This window comes from Eurytemora carolleeae, unplaced genomic scaffold, assembly GCF_000591075.1.
Source record: "Eurytemora carolleeae unplaced genomic scaffold, Eaff_2.0 scaffold343, whole genome shotgun sequence".
In the NCBI taxonomy this organism is placed as follows: Eukaryota; Metazoa; Arthropoda; class Copepoda; order Calanoida; family Temoridae; genus Eurytemora; species Eurytemora carolleeae.
Genome location: NW_019396238.1, coordinates 44,748 through 70,871, shown reverse-complemented (window position 1 = coordinate 70,871; position 26,124 = coordinate 44,748). Strand labels below are relative to the sequence as shown.

The 26,124-nt window shown below is 31.1% G+C and overlaps 3 protein-coding genes across 7 annotated transcripts in view; all 3 read left to right on the top strand.

Annotated features, from left to right (window-relative positions):
* LOC111699046 (carboxypeptidase D) overlaps nt 1-7,471 on the top strand; it is a 16,251-nt gene extending 8,780 nt beyond the window's left edge. For all 5 annotated transcript variants that reach the window (XM_023469594.1, XM_023469596.1, XM_023469597.1 and 2 more), the window contains 9 exons: nt 509-575; nt 1,718-1,770; nt 2,382-2,466; nt 4,542-4,591; nt 5,215-5,341; nt 5,525-5,628; nt 6,086-6,191; nt 6,556-6,619; nt 6,943-7,471. In XM_023469594.1, the coding sequence (XP_023325362.1) occupies nt 509-575; nt 1,718-1,770; nt 2,382-2,466; nt 4,542-4,591; nt 5,215-5,341; nt 5,525-5,628; nt 6,086-6,191; nt 6,556-6,619; nt 6,943-7,073 (787 nt within the window). In that variant the 3' untranslated portion in view covers nt 7,074-7,471. The remainder of the gene's footprint in view (nt 1-508; nt 576-1,717; nt 1,771-2,381; nt 2,467-4,541; nt 4,592-5,214; nt 5,342-5,524; nt 5,629-6,085; nt 6,192-6,555; nt 6,620-6,942) is intronic.
* Nucleotides 7,472-10,828: 3,357 nt separating this feature from the next.
* On the top strand, nt 10,829-17,313 carry LOC111699047 (erythrocyte band 7 integral membrane protein). The gene is made up of 10 exons (XM_023469600.1): nt 10,829-10,932; nt 12,204-12,260; nt 12,779-12,907; nt 13,328-13,429; nt 14,047-14,145; nt 14,470-14,577; nt 15,181-15,260; nt 16,424-16,520; nt 16,770-16,861; nt 16,986-17,313. Exons 1-10 carry the CDS (start codon nt 10,903-10,905, stop codon nt 17,095-17,097), a joined length of 906 nt encoding a protein of 301 aa, XP_023325368.1. The 5' UTR covers nt 10,829-10,902; the 3' UTR covers nt 17,098-17,313.
* Nucleotides 17,314-18,652: 1,339 nt separating this feature from the next.
* LOC111699062 (uncharacterized) lies at nt 18,653-22,263 on the top strand. Its single transcript, XM_023469617.1, has 5 exons — nt 18,653-18,994; nt 20,302-20,360; nt 21,189-21,267; nt 21,573-21,622; nt 21,936-22,263. The coding sequence occupies exons 2-5, from the start codon at nt 20,314-20,316 to the stop codon at nt 22,261-22,263; spliced, it is 504 nt and encodes a 167-aa protein (XP_023325385.1). The 5' UTR covers nt 18,653-18,994; nt 20,302-20,313.
* The last annotated feature ends 3,861 nt before the right edge of the window (nt 22,264-26,124 follow it).

Below are 26,124 nucleotides of genomic sequence, written 5' to 3'. Positions count from 1 at the left end.
GATTCATACTTTAACCGGGCTTTTATACTAACTGCCTGAGTCCTCTGTCACACTGCCTAAATGACTACTTTTCCTGAATGAATGAATGAAAATTCTAAAATGTATTTTAAGATGAAAGATGGAATGAAAATGTTAAAATGTACTTAAAGACGGAATGAAAATGTTAAAATGTATTTAAAAATGGAATGAAAATTCTAAAATGTATTTAAAGATGGAATGAAAATTCTAAAATGTATTTAAAGATGTAATAGAAATGTTAAAATGTATTTAAAAATGGAATGAAAATTCTAAAATGTACTTAAAGATGAAATGAAAATTCTAAAATGTATTTAAAGATGTAATAGAAATGTTAAAATGTATTTAAAGATGGAATGAAAATGTTAAAATGTATTTAAAGATGGAATGAAAATGTTAAATGTAATAGAAATGTTAAAATGTATTTAAAGATGGAATGAAAATGTTAAAATGTATTTAAAGATGGAATGAAAATGTTAAAATGTATTTAAAGATGGAATGAAAATAAGATTGATCTGAACAGAAACTTCCCTTCATGGTTTCAGCTTCAACTAAACAAGGTAACTTGATTGATATTTACAGGGTGAGTAAATTAACTAGGGATTACTGATGTTTCGGACAAAATTTTTAAAATATTTATTTTGTTCGAATTTTAGGCGTAAATAAATAAAAATTTGATAAAAAAATTAAAAATATTTTCAGAAAATGGAAAAAAATCGCAAAACCAATTTTAAATAAATGAAATTTTTGATAATGTTTTGGGAAAACAATGGAATAATTTTTCAAAAAATTTAATTTAAACAGGAAAAAAGGTTCCGCGAATTTTTTTCAACGTTTCAAAAATATTTAAGAAGTTTATTTTTCTTTACATTTTATTTTATTTTTGCCAGAAATCCAAACAATTTAAAATTTTGAAAATTTTGTCTAAAACATCGTTAATCCCTGTTTTTTACTCTCCCTGTATTATTTTATATATAACACATTAAAGGGACTTAATTCAAAATGCACTGCAAACTTGTTAGAAGGAGAAGGTCAAATTTCTGAGACATAACTGGTAGGACTTTGTGACCTCTTAGCTCCTACAGTTTCTATTTTACGCACAAGTATGAGAACAGCAAATCTATTTGGTTACAATTTTAGTTCTTCTCAATATCTCTTAAATAAAAAGAGTTTTCATTGAGAACATATAAGATTTCAATATTATGTGCATTTTACTATAGTTTGACTTGAATGAGTTTGACTAGAATGATCATTCATTTAAAGAGAAACATGTCTGATAAACACGGAAACCTTTTAATCTCTATTTCAGTCTAACAATGAGTAAAATATAACTGTTTTCTGTTTTTAATCGTGCTAACTTTTGGCCAATTCCAAAAGCCCTTTCAACATAAATTTTAATTCATTTGGGATATTTTTTACTTTCTGGATTAATATTATCATAAGTGAGAACTTAATTGGACACCTTAGACGTCAATAATTTGACTAGTTTGATTAAGCCGAACTCATAGTTCACATCAAAGGTCCACGACGTAAGGCCGCTATGGATTAGGCAAGTTTTCATTCCTTACGATGCATAGTAATCTTCTATGGAACGATTTCAAAAACGCTTGGTAATATAGTGATTCAAAGTAATTTAAGAGTTAAAAACCATCTATAGTGTTCAACACAAAATTGAATTTTAAATATAAATGTTTTTTTTTAGAGTATTCAGCAGATATTAGAGACAAAGGAACCCGAAGTTAGAGCAGTTGCAAAGTAAAATACTTAAGATTTTAGCATTTCAAAAAAGCTAATTCATTACATCAATTTAAATCGTAATTAATTATCTGGGTTTAAAGTTTAATATTTTTTTGTTTAATTGGTTTAAATTAGTTAACTCAATCTTAAGATCTTCGAGACTTTTTTGGTGTGTAGAAGTCCGACCCTGAGGTCTTTAGATATTTACTGCGGAAACCTGCTTATATTTACCATAAGATTCCAGAATGAATCAAATTCATCCGTAGAGGACCACACAAAAATATGGGAGAGTTTTTTTTCTAATGGGATTAACAATTCAAAAGTTTTGATCTATGGCAATAGCAATGGCCGATTAACAACAAAATCATAATATTTTCAATAATATGGAAGAAACTTGAATAGTATTTAACTCTGTTAACTACGCCATTACTTATCTCAAGCAAGAAAAGCGTACGTCACTTTAGTAGAAAAACCACAAATGAAAATAATCCGTTTACAAAAATCTGATTCATACTTTATCAGACAAAGCTTTTAAGGGTACCGTTGTGAATCGGACATTGCCATCTTTTCGTAGAAGGTCACTTGAACTTACGCTAACAGTCCTTTTAAAACTTTTAAATATGTTCTAGTTGGATTCTCTCAGAATCCTGGATTTTAGGAGCAAACTTTCATGATGGAGCCGTTCTTGCAACTTTTCCTTGGGACTTCTATAAGGTTAGTACAGGGTTATTTTTTATTTTTCTTAATCATTAAATAGAAATTATAATATCGAAGGCAAGAAAACCTTTAAATTGTCCTATTTCAAGAGTTTTAGGTTTTCTTTAGAGCCTCATTCTTTGTGGGTAACCCTGTACAACATTTTAACCCTGTACAACATGGTGACCCTGTACAACATTGTATTTTTAAGATTTGGCTATTTCTTCGTTGTTTTTGGGCTCTGCGTTTTAAATTTTTTAAAATTACGTTTTCCATTTAATTCGTTCAATGGTGAACTTTTTAAAGGGGCCGTTCACTTAATAGGGCAATTTAAGGGTAAACTAAATAGCCTATTAGCTATTCATTGGTATTAGTCTTACTTATTGTGGCCTGAGAAAAAGCCGATTTATCATTCAGATTTCCAGCGCAAAGGTATACTACCTTTGCATATTTAGTTGTTGTCGTATAGCAGCAAGATTCTCAATGATGAACAGATCAACAACCGGATAACCCTCTAATCAAAACCGATAATGAAGAAAACTTTTTATTTCCTGAAAAATATTCTATAAATAATAACATATAAGATTGTCACAATAAATGTTTATAATGAAAAGATTCTTACGATCTATTTTGTGATATCAAAGGGTTAAGTCGTTGGACAGTCCTAAAACGTTTTTTTAAACTTCTGAAAAGAATGACAATTAATTATTTACGAAAGTCACTAATTCTTTATATGAAAATATTCTTTGTTTAACTTTTGAAAATGGATGGATTCACAATGCTTTAAGTTATTTACACTCCGATAGGGAGAACAAAGGACCGGAGCCTAAAATTATTTGGTTTGGATTTTAGTGTCTCCGAGAGGGGGTTCTAAGTTAAAGACGACTTTACATGTATCATGGTTAATGGTTGACAATAGTATATACACTATTTGATGCCTTTTGTCATAATTGTGGATTTTTAAGAATTTTCAAATATTAGATTAAACTGTAGTATTTAATAGTAAATTGTAGATATCTTTAATTTTTTTCAGAATTATTCAAAAATTGTATATTTTCAAAATATAACTTATTTTAAACATTTGACAGTTTGATACGTTTTCCCTACTTCTTCCCCAGGAATCTCCTTTGGCTAGATACCTCCTTTGGCTCTCCTTTGGCTAGATACCTCCTTTGGCTCTCCTTTGGCTAGATTCCTCCTTTGGCTCTCTTTTTGGCTCTCCTTTGGCTAGATTCCTCATTTGGCTACATAGTACATACCTCCTTTGGCTAGATATCTCCATTGATATCTCCTCCAGCAACATTTCTCCTCCGGAAACATATCTCTTCCGGCAACATATCTCCTCCGGCAACATATCTCCTCCTGCAACATATCTCATCTAACAACATATTGTTTGTCCCACAGCTCCGATCCAATTAAGCAGTTTCCATTCCTCAATAGACTGACTGCACCTTAGATTACCAATCCTACCACTGTGGAGAGTTGGCGAATTTCTCCATCCTTTCCTTGCGAGAGCTGGTGCGCAGTTAACTTGTCCTTACTCTATTCCCTGTGTTCTAGAAGGGGGGGGGGGAAGGTTTGTGCTTATCTGTCCCAGTAATTTATTTTGCAGAAACCGAGTCAAGCTACTTTTCGTGGGCATAGCACACTCTGTAAACGTCACTAGGCCTTACATTCCATGCAGAAACTACAGTCTGGTTTTCTATACTAGGCTGATTCCATGCAGAAACCCCAGTCTGGTTTTCTATACTAGGCTGATTCCATGCAGAAACCCCAGTCTGGTTTTCTATACTAAGCTGATTCCATGCAGAAACCACAGTCTGGTTTTCTATACTAGGCTGATTCCATGCAGAAACTACAGTCTGGTTTTCTATACTAGGCTGATTCCATGCAGAAACCACAGTCTGGTTTTCTATACTAGACTGATTCCATGCAGAAACCCCAGTCTGGTTTTCTATACTAGGCTGATTCCATGATGGTAACAATATCTTTGAAAGTAAGATAAATACTAATGAAATTAGGCTAATTAGTTTACCATGAAATTATCCAAATAAGTGAACGGTCACTTTAATACAAAATTAATGTTTATACAGGGAGATCAGAGAATAGGAGACCATATAACTGAAGACGATGAAGTGAATAGGTATGTAAACTCAAGGCTCTGTATACGTCCGTATAACTCAAAGATTTGTATTGAACTAATTTATTTTATATACAGGTAAAATCAAACTGACCGTAATGGCCAGTCAGGGTCAACATTGAAATAGATAAGATATATTACTAACATAGATAATAAGAATCGTACTAGACATTACAACAGAAAATGCTACAGGTATATTATTTATAACCTCATGTTTTTAAATCTTTATTTTTCAATTTTGTAAGTCAAATTATCTTGATGTCCTTGGAAATTGTAAATATGAAAAATCACATCAGTTTTTAAACAATTTTTCTCCTATTTTTCGTTTTGACCTGTTTTCGTATATGTTACGGAGTAAAAAATATGCACGATAAAATTGAATGTGTCAAATATCAAAGATTATTGTGAAACCTCTTAAAATTATTAAACGTTTCTTTCAAATTGCCCCCCCCCTCATCCCCATAGTTATAGTAGTTTTTAAAGGTTCTGTAGACGTTAGACCCTCAATTTAAAGAGTGCCATGTTGAGAAACTATTCAAATGGCACCCTTGTGAATCAGTCGTGCCCCTCTTTCAATGGAGAGTTCCTTGAAATAAAGTCTACAATACTTTATTTTTTGTTTAAAGATACATAACTGGTGAATATGCTGATAAACATTTAACCATGACTAATGGATCCGCCTGTGCCAAATATAGTTATCTGGGACCTACGGCTAATGGGGCGGCTTGGTATCCTAAAAATGGAACTTTAAAGGTTATTCATTTTCTATTTCCATTTTTACTCTAACTCAAACTCTAACTCTAACTTTAACATTAACTCTAATTCTAACTCTAACTCTAATTCTAGTTCTAACTCTAACTCTAACTCTAACTCTAACTCTAACTCTAACTCTAACTCTAACTCTAACTCTAACTCTAACTCTAACTCTAACTCTAGGATTTTGGATATATAGTTGGATCAGGCCTGGAGTATGTATTTGAACTCTCCTGCTGTAAGTTTCCCTCTACTTACTTTCTACCAAGAGAGTTTGAGAACAACAGGTGAAATAATATTAGATCATGAAGAATGTTTTCTATTGGAAATAATACAAATAATGATAATAATACATTTAAAAATAAACACAACCGTTAAAAGTTATTACCTTATCGGTTTACAAATTTGTCTTAAAAATTTACAATTTTGGAGAACAATAAAATCATTATACACTACAATACAAAAGAAGGCAATAAATTAAATTTTTAAAGATTCAATTTTAGGTAATCGTAAAAAGATGTAAAAACATAACCTATAATTACATTAAAGTAATTTTTTATTATTAAAAAAGTCCTTACATAACACGAAGCTAAATTTATTTTCTCCAGATTGGTCTGAAAGAACTAAATCTATATAAGGTCGCAAATCAGGATTCTAATAATAATATTCAAAGCAATATCATAATTTGAGGATTACAAAATGGAACTAGTAAAATAACTAAATATTTAAATTTCTTGTTTTTAGAGAGAGCTTACTCGGATTTCTAGAGATTGCTCTGACCGGAGTTCGAGGTCAGCTTCTGGATACTAAAGGTCAACCTGTACCTGGAGCAAATATTGACTTCACCAAGGTATACTAGAGGTCAACCTGTACCTTGAGCAAATATTAATTCAACAAGGTATACTAGAGGTCAACCTGTACCTGGAGCAAATATTAACTTTACAAAGGTTTACATGTTTTATACAAATCAAATAACATTAAAAAAGGCTCATTTTCAAATTTTGATCGTTGTACTTAAAAAGAATTCTCCATTTTTGAAGTGGTATACACGAATATCTAATTTCTAACTATGGTCCCATAAAATGTGACTTACGGATCTATATCTAGCAGATGGAAGAAAGAATTTTTCAGAATTAACCATTTTCCAGATTAAAAACCGGCGATTTCGTTCATATTGTTTCTCAGAAAGGTTTAAATGATTTATAAATGTTTAGAATGAAAAACTTGGTGGAAAGCCGGTAACCTCTAATGGTAGAGGAGAATTCTGGAAAATATTAGGTAAAGAAAACTAAAAGAACTGAAAACTTTCCTCAATCTCCATTTTTCTAATCCTAATTTGCAGCCTAATGTAGTAGATCTTTGTCATTTAAAACCTTACAACTTTTGTTTTGAAAATTGTTAATCTTGAACGCTTGATCTCGATAGGCTAGCTTATATCCTATGTGGACACTTTTAAAGAGATTCACAACCCACAATTTATAACTTCATGTTGCAAAGATATAACGATTAGAAAATCAGAGTTTGAGGCGAGTCTTTAACGTTTCTAACGTTTAAAAACAATCACTAACACATGTTTCTCGTTTCTTGAATTTGTTTTTCAGTACCTGGAAAGTACAGCGTATTGGCAGAATCGGAAAACTGTTTCAAGTCTGATGTTTTAACAATAGATGTCACTAGTAGTTCAGTTAAAACAGTTGAATTAGTTTTGAAAAAATTACCTAACTGCTTGTAAACTGTAATGTGGGAGTTTATATATTTCTTAATTCTCTCGGAAAATACTAATCCGTTTCTTTTCTGGTTTTGCAGATTAAGTTAATTCCTTTCGGGTATCTCCTTAGAATCGACCATTTACAAGCAATATTTAAATTTTTATCTTCATCATTGAGATCTATTTAATCCTCAAATTAAATACTTTTAATCCCTTTTAAAATATAAGTTTCTGCATGATGGATATTAAGTTCAGACGTTGAACTTCTTATTCAACAGTTTAGACCTCGGTTCTTTTTACTTTTATAATTGTGATGATTTAGATTAAATCATAAAATAATTACTGTTATAGTGTTGACGTGTAACAGATTATACTTTGACATTTTTATGTGTTTACTTAAGAAAAAAAAATATAAAACAATATATTGTAGTATATACTGATAGGTACATTTTAGAAAAATTTACAGGGTTACCCACAAAGAATAAGACTACTTAAACTCCCCTTTAATTCTGACACTCTGAAAATTAAACTTCATATTCGGTCTAAGATGATATTTTTTATATGTTTACTAAATGATATTGCTCAGAAAGCAAAAAAATTACTGAACACATTCGTATGGTCGTCTTTAATGTCTCATTTATATTGTCGGTAACCGTATTCACTGCATGCATAATGAAATGGAAAATGCTTGAACAGAATTAATTTAATATATATATATCGTACCTAGAAATCAACTGTAGCTGAACTGATAGGGCCTAATTTACATGACAAATCCAAAGGGCAGGGTTATGGCCAGACTAAAAAAGTTGTTTATTTCTTTTTACAAATCCACCATGGACACAGAAAAAATCTGCGAAATTTTTAGTTTTAAGGTTAATATAGAAAAAATATTAGCATGGAACGCATAATATTAGTTTCATCATTATTTCTAGAAAAGAGGGACTAAAACATAAAAATCTGTTTCTATAGATGTTTGTAAATCACAACTTTTAATAATAATCTTGTTTCCGGAAATCCTAAACTACGTAGTTTGGTAAATCCGGTTTTGAGCACCGTGCACTGCACTGATTGTATGCATGAGTAATTTGTCAGTTAACATTTGATATTCAATACATAGAGAAAACATAACATTGTTTTATCGGCACAGTTAAATAATGTGCTGGAGGAGGGGGAGGGGAGGGGATTTGATTGAACAACATTGTAGTTTATGCAGAGTGTTCTAATAAACATGGGAATTCAGTGACAAATTCGAGATTGTCTTTGTTAAGAAAAAGAAGTGTAATACCCCTGAATACGTCTGTTTTAGGTTATTTTATGAAAACAGTAAAAGTCTGTAATGATGTGTTTGTAATGTCTCTGCAAGATGAACAGTAAACAATAAATGAATTACAAGTTATAAAAAAAACACGATACAATAAAGAGACTTTTTTGTATATTGATCCAATATTACTCAATATTATCTAAAAAAAAAATCAGTGCGCTTTTACCTTATAAAATTACAGGGTGAGTCACGAAAATTTTAAAACTTTCATGCAAAACAGAAGACAAAAGTTACATTTATTTTTGTTTAGTTCGGATTTGATTGAAAAATTGAAAAAGCCTTTAAAAAAAATAAAATTTCAATAAAAATTTGTAGGACAATGATTCATTTGTTGTTTTCAAAAATTTCATAAATATGACAAAGTATCGGCAAAAAATTTAGATTTAAATTTTTTCACATTTTAACGTGAATATACCAAAAATCCAAGGGAAACAAAAATTTTGTAAATTTTGTAGTTTATTCTTAATATTTTTTTTATGTTAGACTTTACGTTTTTTATAAGAAATAGGCCTTCATTTTGTTAATTTAAGCTATAATTTGAGAAAATAAAATGTTTAATTTTTTTATGTTAGACTTTACGTTTTTTATAAGAAATAGGCCTTCATTTTGTTAATTTAAGCTATAAAGGTTATAAACTAATGGTTAAATAAATAAGAAAGTTAATTGTTTGATATCAAAGTTAAGATACTAATTGTTTGTGACTTTGATAAGGAACTGTGTTTAAACAAAAATATAAAGATATACTTCTCATATTTAAACATAGAATACTGGAAATAATAAAAATATTTTTTTAAATAAATTGTTATTTTGAGGTTAGTAAGTTTAAAAGAAAGGATTGTAAGGAATTTATAGAGGGTTGTTAGGAATTATATAAAGGTTTGTGAGGAATTATATATAAAGGTATGTAAAAAATTATATGTAGAGGGTAGTGAGGAATTATATATAGTGGGTTGTGAGGAATTATATATAGAGGGTTGTAAGGAATTATATATAGAGGTATGTATGTAAGGAACTATATATAAGGGGTTGTGAGGAATAATATATAAAGCGTTGTGAGGAATTATAAATAAAGGGTTATGAGGAATTATATATAAAGGGTTTTGAGGAATTATATATAAAGGTATGTAAGGAATTATATATATAAGGGGTTGTGAGGAATAATATATAAAGTTGTGAGGAATTATATATAAAGTTGTGAGGAATTAAATATAAAGTTGTGAGGAATTATATGTAAAGTTGTGAGGAATTATATATAAGGGGTTGTGAGGAATAATATATAAAGTTGTGAGGAATTATATATAAAGTTGTGAGGAATTAAATATAAAGTTGTGAGGAATTATATGTAAAGTTGTGAGGAATTATATATAAGGGGTTGTGAGGAATAATATATAAAGTTGTGAGGAATTATATATAAAGAGGTGTGAGGAATTATATATCGTTTTAATTTCAAGGAATCCTCCATTTTTTTTAGCTTGAAGTGTATAATTCTCACAACTCGATTGTTTTTAAAGCAAAAACATCCGCAAGATTAGATGAAGAAGATCAAGTATATCTTGATCAGACAAAGCTTTAATGGTACCGTTGTGAATCGGATATTTTACTTTATAAATGAAGGACCACTGTAAATTAGGTCTCAAATCACTTTAAAAAGATGTCCAATTCTTTTCCGTAAAATTTTAAAAAGCGAACTGCAACCTTAATGTAAAATTTCAAGGTTTCCAGAAAATTAATTTTGTCTAATTTTAACTTCAAATCGTCTCGGATTCTAAAAAAAACTATTTTAGCCCCTAAAGGGACTGTCGACGTAATGTCTCCTTTCCAAAAGTGCCATGTCTGATTTACAAATGATTATGAATGACCTATCTTTATTCTTTTCTTTAAAAATTGATTGTTTTCCATTGTGATTTCTTTGCCATTTGTGGATTTAAGCTGCAAACACAATGAAGTGTTAGAATTGAAGTTTTCGGAGAGAAAAACGACGATATCTTCAAAAAGAGGGTTAAAAGGTACTCTCGTGATAAATAAAATATTAAAGTTGAAAAAACATTTAAGAAAGAAATAAATCTGACAATTTCGTTTTTGAAATTCTGAAAATTTCGCAAATTTCATGAGAATGTCGTAAATGAACAATCACGTCAGAAATATGACACGTCACAAACAAGATAATGTGCTTTAAATACGCGTAATTATAATCTGTGATTCATGGAAGTTTTTCTTCTTATCTTTTCACATTTTGTAATAAGCACGAGCAATTGTATAAAACAGAGAAAAATGTATAAAATAATTTAAAAATCGTTTTATTTGTTTTAAGGTGCTCTTAATTTGTTTTGAAAAATATTCTTAAAATAAAGTTTTTAAAACTTTTTAGCAGACGTCAACAATAATTGCTGTTATCAGGAAGGTAAGTGAGCTCACTGTACACAGTGTCCACTATCAGTTGGTTTCATTATCATTTATTAATAGGATACTTGGGTGTACAGACACTTTAGTCTAGTTCAGGACACCACAGTTTAATATAGTAGTTTCAGAAATATGTCCTCGAAAAGTCTACTTGAAGTTGAGGTTTGTCATACAGGGTTACACACAAAGGATGAAACTTCATAGACGACTGTACGGAATTTATACCCTATGTATGTTTACTCATATTCATGATTCCTTGCAACTGAAAACTTTATTCTTTCTTTACCAAATCATTAAATAAACCATTTAAATTTGATCGATTTAGGGCAGAAAACATTGTTTAAAGTTGCATGCCGTCTTTGTAGTCTAATCCTTTGCGGGAAACCCTGTAGTATTACAAAATATTAAAGTGACTGTACTCGAGAACTTAAGTGGCCTCTTGATTGTGGCATTTCCAATTCACAATAGAACTCTCTTAAACGTTGTCTGGTCTAGAATCACGGAGATATATCCTTTAATTTTATATAAACAAATTGTGTGCTTTCAAAATCCTGTGACTGAAGGGTTTGTTCATTAATAATGATCAGAAAAAAGTTTACAGGGTGCCGTTGGGATTTAAGAATGCCACTCTTTTAAACTGAGACTCGTTTGAAATTATGTAGATTTACAGTTTCTTTGAACGAAATTAAATTTTATATAAAGGGAGTGACCGGCTATGTAGGGTAGTTGAACATAGTATGCAGTGTTGTGGAAAACTTTTTTCGGATTCATTTGAGACATATTAAACTTTTTAAAGATCTCTAAATCCTGAGTTTGAGCGCAAATTCGACCTTCAAAACTTAATTAAAAAAACTAATTCTGAAAACGTATCCACCCCCAAAGTAGGAGTTTTCATCTACCTTACATAGCCGGTCTGTCCCTTTAAGATTGAAACTAGGCAAACCTTTTTTTGGCAGAACTATATAATAAAGTTTAAAAATTTTAAAATTCTTATTTGAAGATGTATCTAACCAAAATGGATTGATTTGGGACAAATTAAAGTGATGAATTTTAAAACATGTATTTTTATATCTGAGGATTATAAAAATTATAATAACTTTTGATAATTGACCAGTCATTGAGAAGAAAGCTAAAATATTGCTAAAACATTGATTTTTGAAGATATGGTAGTTTAGAACAATTTTAGCTTTAACTGTTCTTTGACCTTTTTTCTTTTGAAACTTTTTGATATTATCCCATCAAAATTCTTATAGACTTACAACATTAATTTTAAATCATATTTTTATTTACACTTTTGAAAACCTAGCTTATTGCTAGCTGTTTTTCTTATCGTGCTATTTTCAGAGTATGACCAAATAATTATTGCTTAGTAAACCAATCTTTATTTTTTTTATCAAACTTGATTTTTTAATAATTTTTTTTTGATATTTTAGACTGCGCCTTCCAGCAGCCGAGCCAGATCCAAAGATGTTGTACAGTACAACATACAGGTAGTTATGTAAGAAAAAAAAAATGTATATATACATTGAATGTATTGAAGCTGAAGGCTAGACAAACATGTTGTATGAGTGAAATGCACCAATATTTATGTACATAGTCAGACAGGGATGTTAAATATGTAGATTATGTACAAAAAGAACGTTTTACATTTGTACAAATATTTACAAATATGTACAAAGGTAGGTAGACATGTTTAATAAGGAACAAATTTTGATAAAAAATTGGGCAGACAAACTGCATGATGATGAATTATGCATTTTATTATGTACACAGTACACATCTTTATGTACTACAGGGTTAGACGGATAATGATGATGAGGGAGGATGTACAAGTGTATATTATTATGTACACATGTTTATGTACAGGGCAAGGCTGATAATGATGATGAGGGAGGATGTACAAGTGTATATTATTATGTACACATGTTTATGTACAGGGCCAGGCTGATAATGATGATGAGGGAGGATGTACAAGTGTATATTGTTATGTACAAATGTTTATGTACAGGGCCAGGCTGATAATGATGATGAGGGAGGATGTACAAGTGTATTTGCTGGTCTTCTAACCTTCGCGTCAATGATATTGATCCTTCTCACATTCCCCCTCTCAGTCTGGATGTGTGTTAAGATGGTTCAGGTGAAACGACATTCTTATAACTAGGAGTTCACCATTTTCTCTAGCTTTCCGGAGGCTAACATCTGATTGTAAAATTAATTTGATTCGTTTTTTTTTCATTCTGCCTGGCTGTATCGACATATTTTTAGACACATTTTCCAAAGTAAAAAAAATCTAAAAAATTTGAAATTATATTGAATCTCTGAGATTTTTTGAACACCCTCTTGAGAGCCAAAATAAACCGGATATAAATAAACCGGATATAAATGAAGAAGCAAAGAAAATACGCCAATTTAGAATATACCAATAGTTCATAGTGTTAAATTCCAAGTCCTGCAATGTTTTAATTTGATTTGAATACTATCATTATTTTTACTTAATATTCAATTATGATTATTTATAATTTCATATAGATAATATTATTTATTATAATTATTACAGGAATATGAGAGAGCAGTTATATTTCGACTTGGTAGAGTTAAAAAAGGTGGAGCTGTGGGCCCTGGACTTTTCTGGATTATTCCATGTATAGATAGTATTCAGGTTAGTGATTAAAGGTCAAGTCAGGTCAGATATTCAAGGTCAAGTCTGGTCAGTGTTTTAAGGTTAAGGCAGGTCAGAGATTCAAGGTGAAGCAAGGTCAGTAATTCAAGGTTAGGTCAGGTTAGATGTTCAAGGTGAAGTAAGGTCAGTGATTCAAGGTTAGGTCAGATTAGAGGTTCAAGGTCGAGTTAGGTCAGAAATTTAAGGTCAAGTCAGCTCAGAGATTCAAGATCAAGTCATGTCAGAGGTTCAAGGTTAAGTCAGATCAGAGATTCAAGGTCAAATCAGGTCAGAGATTCAAGGTCGAGTCAGGTCAGATATTCCAGGTCGCGCCAGGTCAGAGATTCAAGGTCAAGGCAGGTAGATATTCTAGTTCATGTTAGGTCAGAGATTCAAGGTCAAGTCAGGTCAGATATTCTAGCTCAAGTCAGGTCAGATATTTTAGGCCGAGTCAGCTGAGATATTTTAGGTCGAGTCAGGTCAGATATTTTAGGTCAGACTAAATTGAACCACTTTTGTTTGGCTTTACCCGGCTCAAAAGAGAACAGGATGATCTGACAGACCGCGCTTTATCTTGTTATTCATAAAATCTGGTCTCTGACATAATACTATTTCAGGTTGTTGATCTTAGAACAGTGTCCTTTGATGTTCCTCCTCAGGAGATTCTTTCTAAAGACAGTGTTACTGTAGCAGTTGATGCTGTTGTTTATTACAAGGTCAATTGATTTTTGTGCAGTTGCAATAGTTAAACTTTGGCATAATTTCAAGTGAGGCTGCAGTAACACAAACTAAATACTGAAAAGTAAAAGTAGGGTTAGCATTCTTAGACAAGTAAATTTGATTCATAAATGTTTTTTTTTATTAAGTTTCAATAATTAAACGGACCGTCTGCGTAATTTATAATACAATCAGAATACCAAAAAACTAAAAGTAGGGCGAGCAGAGCATTCTTGGACTAAAATATTCTTTAAATTCTTTATTGATTTGTCAAATTTTATACTTAAAATTGATCTTTAAGCTTTAATCTAATTTTTGTTCAGATATCCAACCCTATGGCTTCAGTGTGTAATGTGACCAATGCTAGTCAGTCAACTCGTCTGCTGGCCTCGACAACACTCAGAACTATTCTAGGAACTAAAACTTTACAGGTTGGTAGTTTTAAGAAGATTAGAATAATCATGAAAATTAATTTTCCAGGTTTTTAAGAAGCGTTTTTTAAAATTTATATTGCAAAATAGTTTTTAGAATTTATGGAAAAGGTGGTTTTCGCATAACTATATGTAAACATTTTAACTACATTTTTACTGCAAGCTTTATATTGATAGTTTTTTTTTAGGAAATACTGACTTAAAGAGAGCACACTGCAGCTTCTATTTTGGAGCAAAATTCTGCATGCTTTATATAGATTGTGCTCTTCGGGAAATACTGGAGAGCATACTGGAGCTACTCTCTTGAAGAAGCATGCTCCATGCTTTACGCTTTACATATATTGTGTTTTTCCGGAATAACTGGCTGATAGATAGCATACTGCAACTACTGTCTAGGAGCAGCATGCTGCATGCTTTATACAGATTGTGCTTTTCAGGAAATACTGACTGTAAGAGAGCATACTTCTGCTTCTATCTTGAAGCAGCATGCTGCATGCTTTATACAGATTGTGCTTTTCAGGAAATACTGACTGTAAGAGAGCATACTTCTGCTTCTATCTTGAAGCAGCATGCTGCATGCTTTAAACAGATTGTGCATTTCAGGAAATTCTGGCGGATAGAGAGCATACTGCAGCTACTATCTTGGAGCAGCTTGATGCTGCTACTGATCCATGGGGAATAAGGTCAGCTGTTTTTTCCAAAATTATTTAAGCAAATCAAATTGAACAAATTTGGAGGCCGGTTTAAGATGGTGGTTGTGAACTGTATGAAAGAACATTAATTCTAAATTACTGTAAAGACGGTTCAACCACATATCTTGAATTGATGATTTAAGATTTGTACTCCTATTAATAGTTCAGAGGCGTAGCTCAAATTCAGAGCAATTTTTTGTTTTCTGATTTGTCAATATTTCTGGAAAACTTTAACTCAGACTTTCTATTAAATATAGTTTTATCCGATTTAATTCAAATAAGTTGTTTTTGAGATAAGATGTTTCTAGAGATGTGCATCGTTTTTGAGATTAGATGTTTCTAGAGATGTGCATGGTTTTTGAGATTAGATGTTTCTAGAGATGTGCATCGTTTTTGAGACTAGATGTTTCTAGAGATGGGCATTGTTTTTGAGATTATATGTTTCTAGAGATGGGCATCGTTTTTGAGATTAGATGTTTCTAGAGATTGGCATCGTTTTTGAGATTAGATGTTTCTAGAGATGGGCTTCTTTTTTGAGATTAGATGTTTCTAGAGATGTGCATTGTTTTTGAGATTAGATGTTTCTAGAGATGGGCATCGTTTTTGAGATTAGATGTTTTCTAGAGATGGGCATCGTTTTTGAGATTAGATGTTTCTTGAGATGGGCGTTTTTGAGATTAGATGTTTCTAGAGATGGGCATCGTTTTGAGATTAGATGTTTCTAGAGATGGGCTTCGTTTTTGAGATTAGATGTTTCTAGAGATGGGCATCGTTTTTGAGATTAGATGTTTCTAGAGATGAGCATCGTTTTTGAGATTAGATGTTTCTAGAGATGGACATCGTTTTTGAGATTAGATGTTTCTAGAGATGGGCTTCGTTTTTGAGATTAGATGTTTCTAGAGATGGGCATCGTTTTTGAGATTAGATGTTTTCTAGATGTTTACACTGTATAGATTAGTTACGCCGTTTATGAACAACTTTAAAGTTGGTACAAACAAACTTAAAAAACAATTGATTTTACTAAACAAAAAATCTCACTTAACAAACGTTCAGTTAGAAAATTACCGAACGAATCAAAAAAAGCCAAACAGGCCCATCTCAAGGACCAAAATTATAAATACATTTTTTTGAATTTTAATTGTTCTAAATCTCAGGGTTGAAAGAGTTGAGGTTAAGGATGTCAGGCTTCCTCAGCAACTACAAAGAGCAATGGCAGCAGAAGCAGAAGCTACTAGAGAAGCTAGAGCTAAGGTTTGTAACAACAATAACGTTCCTATTTGCTAACTAACATTATCAGCATAGGAAGTCGACTTTTGTTATCCCCTGTGTTTCTTTTAAGCTGTCCCAGAGTCTAAAAAAACTGAATTTTGTTTATATTTAAAAAAAGTATTTTCATATTCCATTCTTTTTGAAATATAATAAGAATTATACTTAATAAAAGAAATTATATTCGACTTTAGTTGGCCAAGATTACAATGCCAGACTGTGTATTTTTTCTAGATTATTGCAGCCGAGGGAGAACAGAACGCCTCCAGAGCTTTGAAAGAAGCTTCTCTCATTCTTAGTGAATCCCCTACAGCTCTACAGCTTAGGTACAGTATATATAGACATTTATTCCTCCTTTCATCCATCCTTTCATCATCACTTCTTCATCCTTCATTCATTCATCATTCATCAATAATAACTTGACGAAAATTTATGCAAATAATAATTTAGATACCTGCAAACCCTAAACAGTATTGCTGCCGAGAAAAACTCGACAATTATCTTCCCCCTACCTATGGAACTCATGGGAAAATATATGTACAATCAGAACCAACAGATGTAGAAGACGACTTACATATAAAAATGATAAGAAGACGACTTCTAAATGAAAACGATTAGTAGACGACGTCCATAATAAAATGATTAGAAGACGACTTTATATTAAAAAATTCAGAAGACGAGATTTGCTTTTCTAGAAGTCAATCCTACAATGTAGACTTAATTTTTACTGACTCTTCATATGTTTGAGTAGTAATGATGAAGCTTTAGTCGGTTTACTATCTTAAAACGTCATTAATTGGGAAATTTACAATTAAAGTTTATCTCATTCATCCTTGATCAGCCAAAGGTTTAGATGGGACCGTTGTGAATCCGACATGTATGCACTCTACAAATAGATGGTCACAGAAAACAATGTCTTCAGTCTACTTCTAAATGTATGGAACGACTTTGATTTTAACAAATCAAAATATAGATAAAATCTTTTAGTCCGTCCTAACCATATAAAAAGAAAAGGACAACTCATAATTATTCCTCAACTTATGTTAATTTTAAAAAGAAATTGATTAAAAATTGAAATATGTTTTGTCAAAATGTATTATAAATAAAACAATTTTAATTCTGTTTTTTGTTGTGATTTTTTCAAATTACGAGATTTTAGACGTCTTTCATGCTGTAACGTTGACTTTAAAATGTGAAAAGGTAAGGCCTCCCTAATTTAATTAATTCATTGATTTGTAGTTTTGAAGAACATGACTTAACCCTATCCCGATTGGGCTATTTTGTCTAATATGGATGGGGGGGGGGGGGGGTTCCACCCCTCCTATGATTTTGCCCTTAGAGTTGAGAGAGGGGAGTGTATGATACGTGTCCATTGTCCAACTTTTCAAGGACTGCTCATAAAAAAATTAGACATTTTACTTTAATGGTTAGGGTGCAAGGGAGGATTACAAAAAACGATATGTTTACGTAACTAACACTGGAGTACACTTGTGTATCGTAAAGCTATTTGCTTTGTAACAACATCACATTCACTTATAGACAGTATTGCTTGCATTTTGTCTTTTTATCCCAAAGAGTTTTGGTTCTCACTGTACAGTCACGGGCAGCCGCAGTACATGAGAATTTCCGAGCCGTGTCAAACTTTCCGGTCCCAGTTTGTACTGTACCTAGCTCTATGAACAGGACTAGCCGGTGCAACAAGGTTGACGCGGTCAGACTTTACGCTTCATATAGGTTGAATTTACTTTTACTAAAGGGGCAGATTTGTGTGCAGTGTACCCCTACTCTATTATAGTTGAAAATCAATACCACAAATATGCCCTGTATTAATATTTATGAATCTTGATTAAGGTGCTACACCTACACAGATCTCGGAAATGCATGACAGGTTGTCAGAGAATTGATTTTGGGAAAATGAAATAATTAAAAAAAAAGTTTTTTCTATAAAAAGATGTTCCAGGGCCTATAAGGTTATATAGCACAAATGTTTGAAGTACACTTGCATTATGGAAACAGTACAATAAATTGGCTGTTTACACTTAATTTTCGAGTTAATTTCACTCTTACTAATATATTCTCTTTGGGTGCGTATTCAGCAGGTCTCAATTATTTGAGTAGTTTGTTGAAAATATTTTCATTTCATTTCATTTTTTAAAAAAGTTGAAACGATACATCCCTAAGTGTGAGTCACAAGGAAGAGCGTGTGAAGGGGGGGGGGTAATTTTGTTTGTCGCTAAGTGAAAAGTATAATGCATCTTTCTATATATAGATACTTAGAAAACAATTAGAACAAAATCTTTTTTTGTTTTTTAACCCGGAAAATCTCTTCTAAAAGTTTTGAACAGGGAAATTTTTGAAATACTTAAATTTTTTGTATCTCACTGTATTAGATATTTTATTGTATAAGCTGACCAGTAGGGAGGGGACAGCGGTCAGTTTAGTTTAAATATCCGATACAGGTTCTCGTTAGTTAACAGATAATATAGATAATATCCGATACAGGTTCTCGTTAGTTAACAGATAATATAGATAATATCCGATACAGGTTCTCGTTAGTTAACAGATAATATATATAATATCCGATACAGGTTCTCGTTAGTTAACAGATAATATAGATATAGTTAACAGATAATATATAGATTAAAGAGACTGTAAACGTAATTCTAAGTGATATTTCATAATCACATTTATAGAGTTATATGTCTGTTTCACAATCGTACCCTAGCTTTGTATCATCAAGAATAAATATATCCATGTTTTCAACTTTTAAATTTGATTAATTTTAATTCTGGTTTCTCCATAAAAGTTAGGCATGTCCCCTTTGAAATGGAGGGTCACTTGACATACGGCAGCCCCTTTTTATCGGGGGTGGCGATGCACGCTTGATAAGATTTTATCTACAGGGTTTACCACAAATATTAAGACGAAGTTGCAACATTCAACTCGGATCGTAAAATAATCAGTTTAATTTCAAACAAATCATTCAGATATTACAAACAATATTCAACGATTATTTTAGAAGCATTCGTATAAAGTTTATATCTCATAATATTTTTTATTTTTATTTTTTTAATAATATTACGCTGGCGCTGGATTTTCGAACATTCCTGGAAAATGTGAAAATGACGTCTTCATTATCAAAAATCCTTGAAACAGGAATAATATCAACTATATACGAATGTGTCGAAGAATAATCGATGATTATTGGTTGTAATATTTAAATGATTTGTTTGAAATTAAATTGATTTTTTACGATCCCAGTCGAATGTTGCAACTTTCTGAATTTGTATGGACACTATACGTCCTTCGGTATGAGTCGTTTTTAATCATTTTCTCCTTATAGACGCAACAGAGAGAAGTAAGATTAGTAGCGATCAAAAGCGCTTATTTTTCGTTGTAAGCCTTTAATTTTTCGTGAACACTCCCTTTAATTGTTAAAACATTCTCAGAGGTGAAGTTTCCACAATTATTTTTGATAAATTTTTGTTGTTTAAAGAAGGGGAGGGGGGAGGAAGAGTTGAATTCAACTCCCCCCCTTCTGAAAATATTTTCATAAAAAGCGCGCTTCTGAAATATTTTAGAAAAAGAAAATTGTTTTTGAAGTTTCTTTGTTACACTTAGGAATATCATTGACTGTTTTTTTTTGGTTGACAGAAAATAAAGATTCAAAATCACATGCTATGTCAGAAAACTGAGATTTATTAAGTCGTTAAAGACTTTATTGCAGTGCCCTGGATTTGTTGCATTATGCAGTTTTATATTTCAGGTCATCTCGTGAATGGACAGAAAAAGATCTTTCCAGAAGAAAATGGATTTCACGACAAGGAAAATTGAACATATAAGTAAAACTTTTTTTACAACCATGGAGGTCAATATCTAATTGTGAAGGGTTGAATCTACAATGGTGGATCTCGATATCCGCTGTAGAAATTTTTATTTTGAGAAACTGAAACTTTTGATGTAACTTTAAACGTACACTCTTAAACTTTGTGAGAACATTTTCAGACTAATTACATTTTTTCTTCTTTAGATTCACCTTTTTGCTATTTTTTTGTAGAACTAAAATACCTAATTTTCTACTATTTTGGATTAAAATAACATTGCACAAAAAACTTTAATTTTAAACAAAAAAGATCAAAGTTGTAAATTATTAAACAACGAGAAGTATTTTGTGTTTTTTCGGCTTTAAATTTGCAACTTCGCCCTTTAACTCTTTAAATTCAGTTAAGGAATTACAACGATTAGTGTACCCTTAAGGAATTAAGGGGCGGGTGGGTTAATAAGGAAAGGAAGTGGGGGTGATTAAAAAGTTGAGAAAATGTGAACTATTTGACAACAAAAGGTATTTTTAGAAAAACTGCATTTTTCTTACTTAGTAACAGCTTTTCTTGCAAATAACAAAGATAAAACAGAGAAATTGTAAAATCCTGAAAAAGCAGTGTTTTTTTTAAATGTTGAAATTTTTTTTTATCCATTTATAAATTTTTAATTTTTAATAAAACATTATGTGACTCTTGAGATAGAATCTTTAACAATACGCTAGTTACGCGTAGGATGTTTTGTAGACAAAATTGGTCAAGTAGTTATACCTTTTTTCCACTGTAATACATTTTTCAACTTTATACCTTCTTTTCAAGTGTTCTATTTCTGAAGGTTTAACCGTTGCAAAACCCCCTCCGGGGCAGTTCCCATCTCAGTCATCATGGGATTCGATTATCCTCTGGAGTATAGGGTAGGTTTTTTCTCTCAAAAATTCGTGAAAACATTTCAATTTATGATTAATTGAACTGTAGTTTTCGTCATATATATCAATGAAGACGTTTTTCTATTTCAATTTTGATTTCTATCAATTTTAAACAGCTTGGAAACAAATAAAATGAAAGCAAAGAAAAGTTGTCAATTAATTGATTCTTTAATGTTTACTTGTAACCGTGTGAATGAAAAAAACTTGTTGAAAATCAAAACCTAAATAAAAATGTCGTCTTTAATGTATTGATATAAACGCTAACCTATGTAGCTTAATTTTCATTTGTTTAGGGGTGCAGTGGCAGAGGGGAGGGGGGAATGAGTGATTTCACTGCCCAAAGGTAGAACATATTTTACAGGGTTTATCGGGACACCCTGTATCATAGTTTTCGACAAAATACAACTTTAGAGATTATATTTGACTTTATTTCTACAAAAACATTCGAGAAAAGACATTTATCCGCCAAATGATTTTATTAGCAAGAACAATTTTGATTTAGAAGAACGACCTTTAGGTTCAGATCTTGGTATTAAAAAAGCCATGTTTTTATAAAATATCTTTAAACCCTTTTTCGGAAACTATAATTTTCCACGACGAAGATGAGTTTCAATCCCTTACATATTTTGTAACTAACCCATTAAATTAAATTTTAGTTTTTCGAACGGAAATTCTGATTATTCAAGCAAAAAAATACAGAACAGTTTAAGCAGCTACAGAAGCAGCAGAGACCAAGAAACAAGGAGCTCCAGAAATCTGTATGAAAGCAGCGAAATTGAAAACACAAGTAGCTCCCTTGAACGATATGGCAGCAGTTTGTCACGAAATAATTTTGAAAACAACTCCAGAAGCTTGAATGGAAGCAGTGGAATCGAAAACACAAGGAGCTCCGTCGAACGATACGGGAGCAGCAGCTCCAGAAATAGATATCAAACATATCAGTATCCAAGTCAGACCGAACCTATAAGCAAGGTAATAATTTAATCAAAATATTTATTATTACTTAATAGCGCCGCGCCTACTTGCTACTTATATTTTTCAGTGTTAATTTTTTCCTTTATGACATAAGCCAAAGAAACTGAGTTTATGCTATTAAGCACTAAAAGTTTCAAATTTTATGATTTTTGCAATATCAACCAAAATTTATGATTATTGCATTATCAACCAGATTTTATGATTGTTTGAATATCAACCAAAATTAATAATTTTTGCAATATCAACCAAAATTTATAATTGTTGCAATGTCAACCTAAATTTTTTATTATTGCAATTTCAACCATTTATGATTATTGCAATAGCAACCAAAATTTATGACTATTAAAATATTAGCCAAATTTTAAGATTCTTGTATGTAGTATCAACCAAATTTTAAGATTCTTAGAATATCAACTAAATTTTTATATTCTTGGAATATCAACTAAATATCATTCTGTTAAAATATCAACAAAATATTATTATGGTTAAAATATCAACCAAATTTTTTGATTGTTAAAATATAAACCTAAGCATTTGGTTAATAAAAACTTGGTATCCTTAAAACACACTAGTGTCAACAATATTAGATATCATTAAAACTATATTATATCAACACTTTATGCACATACTTATAAACCGTTTGTGTTTAATCTTCATGACAGAAACAATCTCAAGGAATAATATTTTTTTTTAAACATTCTTTAGAAATTGAATATTTGCAAATGATCTTTTTTTCAATATCATGATCTGAGTTCGTTTCCCTTTTGTTCATTTGACGGCCCATTTTATTTTTTCAATAATCTCTTTTGTCTATTTATTTTCTATTTATTTTCTATTCCATTTTGTTAATTTAACATTTTTTATTATCGATTTTGATGGTTATTATATCGTTAGAATTGATGAGGGTCAACCCAGATCGAAATATATTTTCGAAAAAATTTGAAACTAACATGTATTTTTTTAATCTACAGAGGTTTGGTCCATCACCATCACCGAATTTTAATCATACTAAATATCTACTATTAAAACTATATTATATTAAATATTTACTAATAAAACTATATTATATTATATATCCACTATTAAAACTATTAGATATCTACTATTAGAACTATATTAAATTAAATATCTACTATTAAAACTATATTATATTAAATATCTACTATGTCTAATGAATCTGTAGTTTGACGTAATAAACCTAGCAGCTGAGAAAACATATTCCAACCTAGGTAAAGATATTTATTATTTATCCTTATATTTATTTTTTAAACTCATTTGTCAATATATTCCTGTCGACTCCAAAAGAGTTTCTCAGTACAATACACTTAAAACAGGGGTGTATACTGTACAGATCTAACTATGAATGGGATTGAGAGTAGGCTTACAAGAGCACAAACTCAGGTTGTATATTTATTTTTAATATTTTATTTCTTAAAATTTTACAATCTATATGATATAAGACAATCAAATATTGTTCTTAGTGTTAAAGGATTTGAGTCTTTCCCCACGTGGATTTAATGGTTCTGTCAATATTCCAGAAAGCTGTGACTTTCGATCACAATTTGACCCATTAAACATAATGTGTTAGCCTTAGTCTTAAATACTTTTTGTTGGCATATGCATTTTGAATAAAAATGTTTAAAATAAACAAATCCTTAAAGTAAATGATTATTGAATTTAAGACCAAAACACGTTTGATTTCAAATAGAAGAAACCGAGAAGCTGCTCACTCTGGTTAGTCCGGGGTGTGCCACAAACTCTGATTTTCTAATCCCTATAGGCTTCTAATCCAATGGCGTATGACATTAGATATTTCAAACTATGAATTATGTTAAATCAAATAATCCAAGTTTGAAATATCAAAGGGTTACACCTTCCGGTCGCAGAGATATAGGGATTAGAAAATTTGAGTTTGTGGCAAAAACTCAGTTCCTTTATTTCTTAATTTCTACTTTTCTTTCTTACTTTTAGGATTTATATTTAAAGGGAGTGCTCGCGAAAAATAAAAGGTGTTTCAGCCTATTCCTTCGCGAAAACTGCCTTGAATGTTTTATCTAATTACCAGAATTCCACGCTTACGTACCTTTTTACTTAAAAAATGATAATCAATAATAAAAGAGTTTGGTTAAATCTATAAATACAGTTTGTTGGTATGCAAAAAATGTCAAAACGGCTGAACCGATCACCGAAACCGAAAAATTCGCAAAATACGATTTAAAAAGAAAAATGGCAGCTTGGAGAGTAACGGTTATCGGCTAAAACGGCATGAAACACAAGTAGTAATATGCGTAATATTAGGGAGAAAGAAAAGCAGAAATATGCGTCCAAATGCATTTTTTTCTTTTCTACAAGGGATTAGAATCTAAACAGAGAAAGAACAGAAAACAGATGTATGATCAGCTAAAAAGAAGAAGATAGTCAGAGAAAAAAATCACTGCTCTTTTTAAATTTTGTATAACAAAATTTTAATTTTAAAATAATTGTTGAAAATAGGTATATAAAGTATTTAAAATTAAATATATAAGATGTATAAGTATATGACCAATTTTCAATATGTGTTCTATTGATTGATTTTTTACTTTTTAGGCTCGTGAAACCTTAAATTCATCCAGGGAAAGATATATTCGCACATCCGACTATAGGTGAGTCGACAATCACATAAAGGATAATTCAAGTGACCCTCCATGCAAAGATGTCAATACCCTGTTCAGACCGATACCCAATTAAAGGCTTTGTCTATTTAAATATGAATTTTAATTCTTTAAACTGTTCTTGCTTATTTCTTGCTTATCAGAATTAAACATTTTTTGAGTCAGAAAAGACTCTATCTTCTGCATTTTAAATCAGATAAAAGTTTTAAGGGTATTGTTGTAAATCATGCATTGTCATCTTTGCATTATAGGGGTCACTTGAAATTAAGCCTACAGTCCCTTTCAAGAACAACGATCATGTTCATATTGTCATTGATAATTTATGGTTCAGAGAGTGTGTCCGGATTGACACTGTATAGTAAGTGTTATTGATTAGCCTTGTAGACCAACGAGGGGGATTGAGTTATACCTGGATTGATACGGCTCTAAACGGATTTATTGGAGTGGGGCATTTACTACAGATAGCATTTCTTTACAGAATATATTGATAACAGAAATTCGTGTCCAACTTTCAGATTGGCATAATGAACAGTTTTTAGGTCGTCGTTGAAGTCCCATTCTATTTCAGTAACCATTTATTTTCTCTCTGAGTTCCCTTGCAAGAACATTATTAGACTCAATTTCAATATTGACCCTTTATCATAGACTGTTGTGTCCGATTCAGAACTCTACCCTTAAAAGCTGTATTTAATCAATATAATGTGAAAATATTGTATTAGAGAAACCACAATGGGAAATTATCAATGTTCAGATAGAATTATAACGATACCTTTATTATTTATAGGTTTACAGGGTATATTTATTATTTATAAATCAGGCATACCCCTCTAGTTCATCATCGGATATTTCGTTCCCAGTCCCTAAATAATAGCATCCTTGTATTCTAATGTCTGAACAATCCCTTTATGCTATAATATTTTACAGAGAGCATCCTAAACAACAGCCCTGTAGATATACAACAGCTCTTTCAACATATTCAACAACAACACCCCCCAGTAGATATATCAGGTATACAGTTTACAGGATATACAACAGCTCTTTCAACATATTTAACAACAACACCCCCCAGTAGATATATCAGGTAGGTATATAGTTTACAGGATATACAACAGCTCTTTCAACATATTCAACAACAACAGCATCCAGTAGACATGTCAGGTATATACAGTTTACAGGATATACAACAGCTATTTCAACATATTCAACAGCAACAGTAACA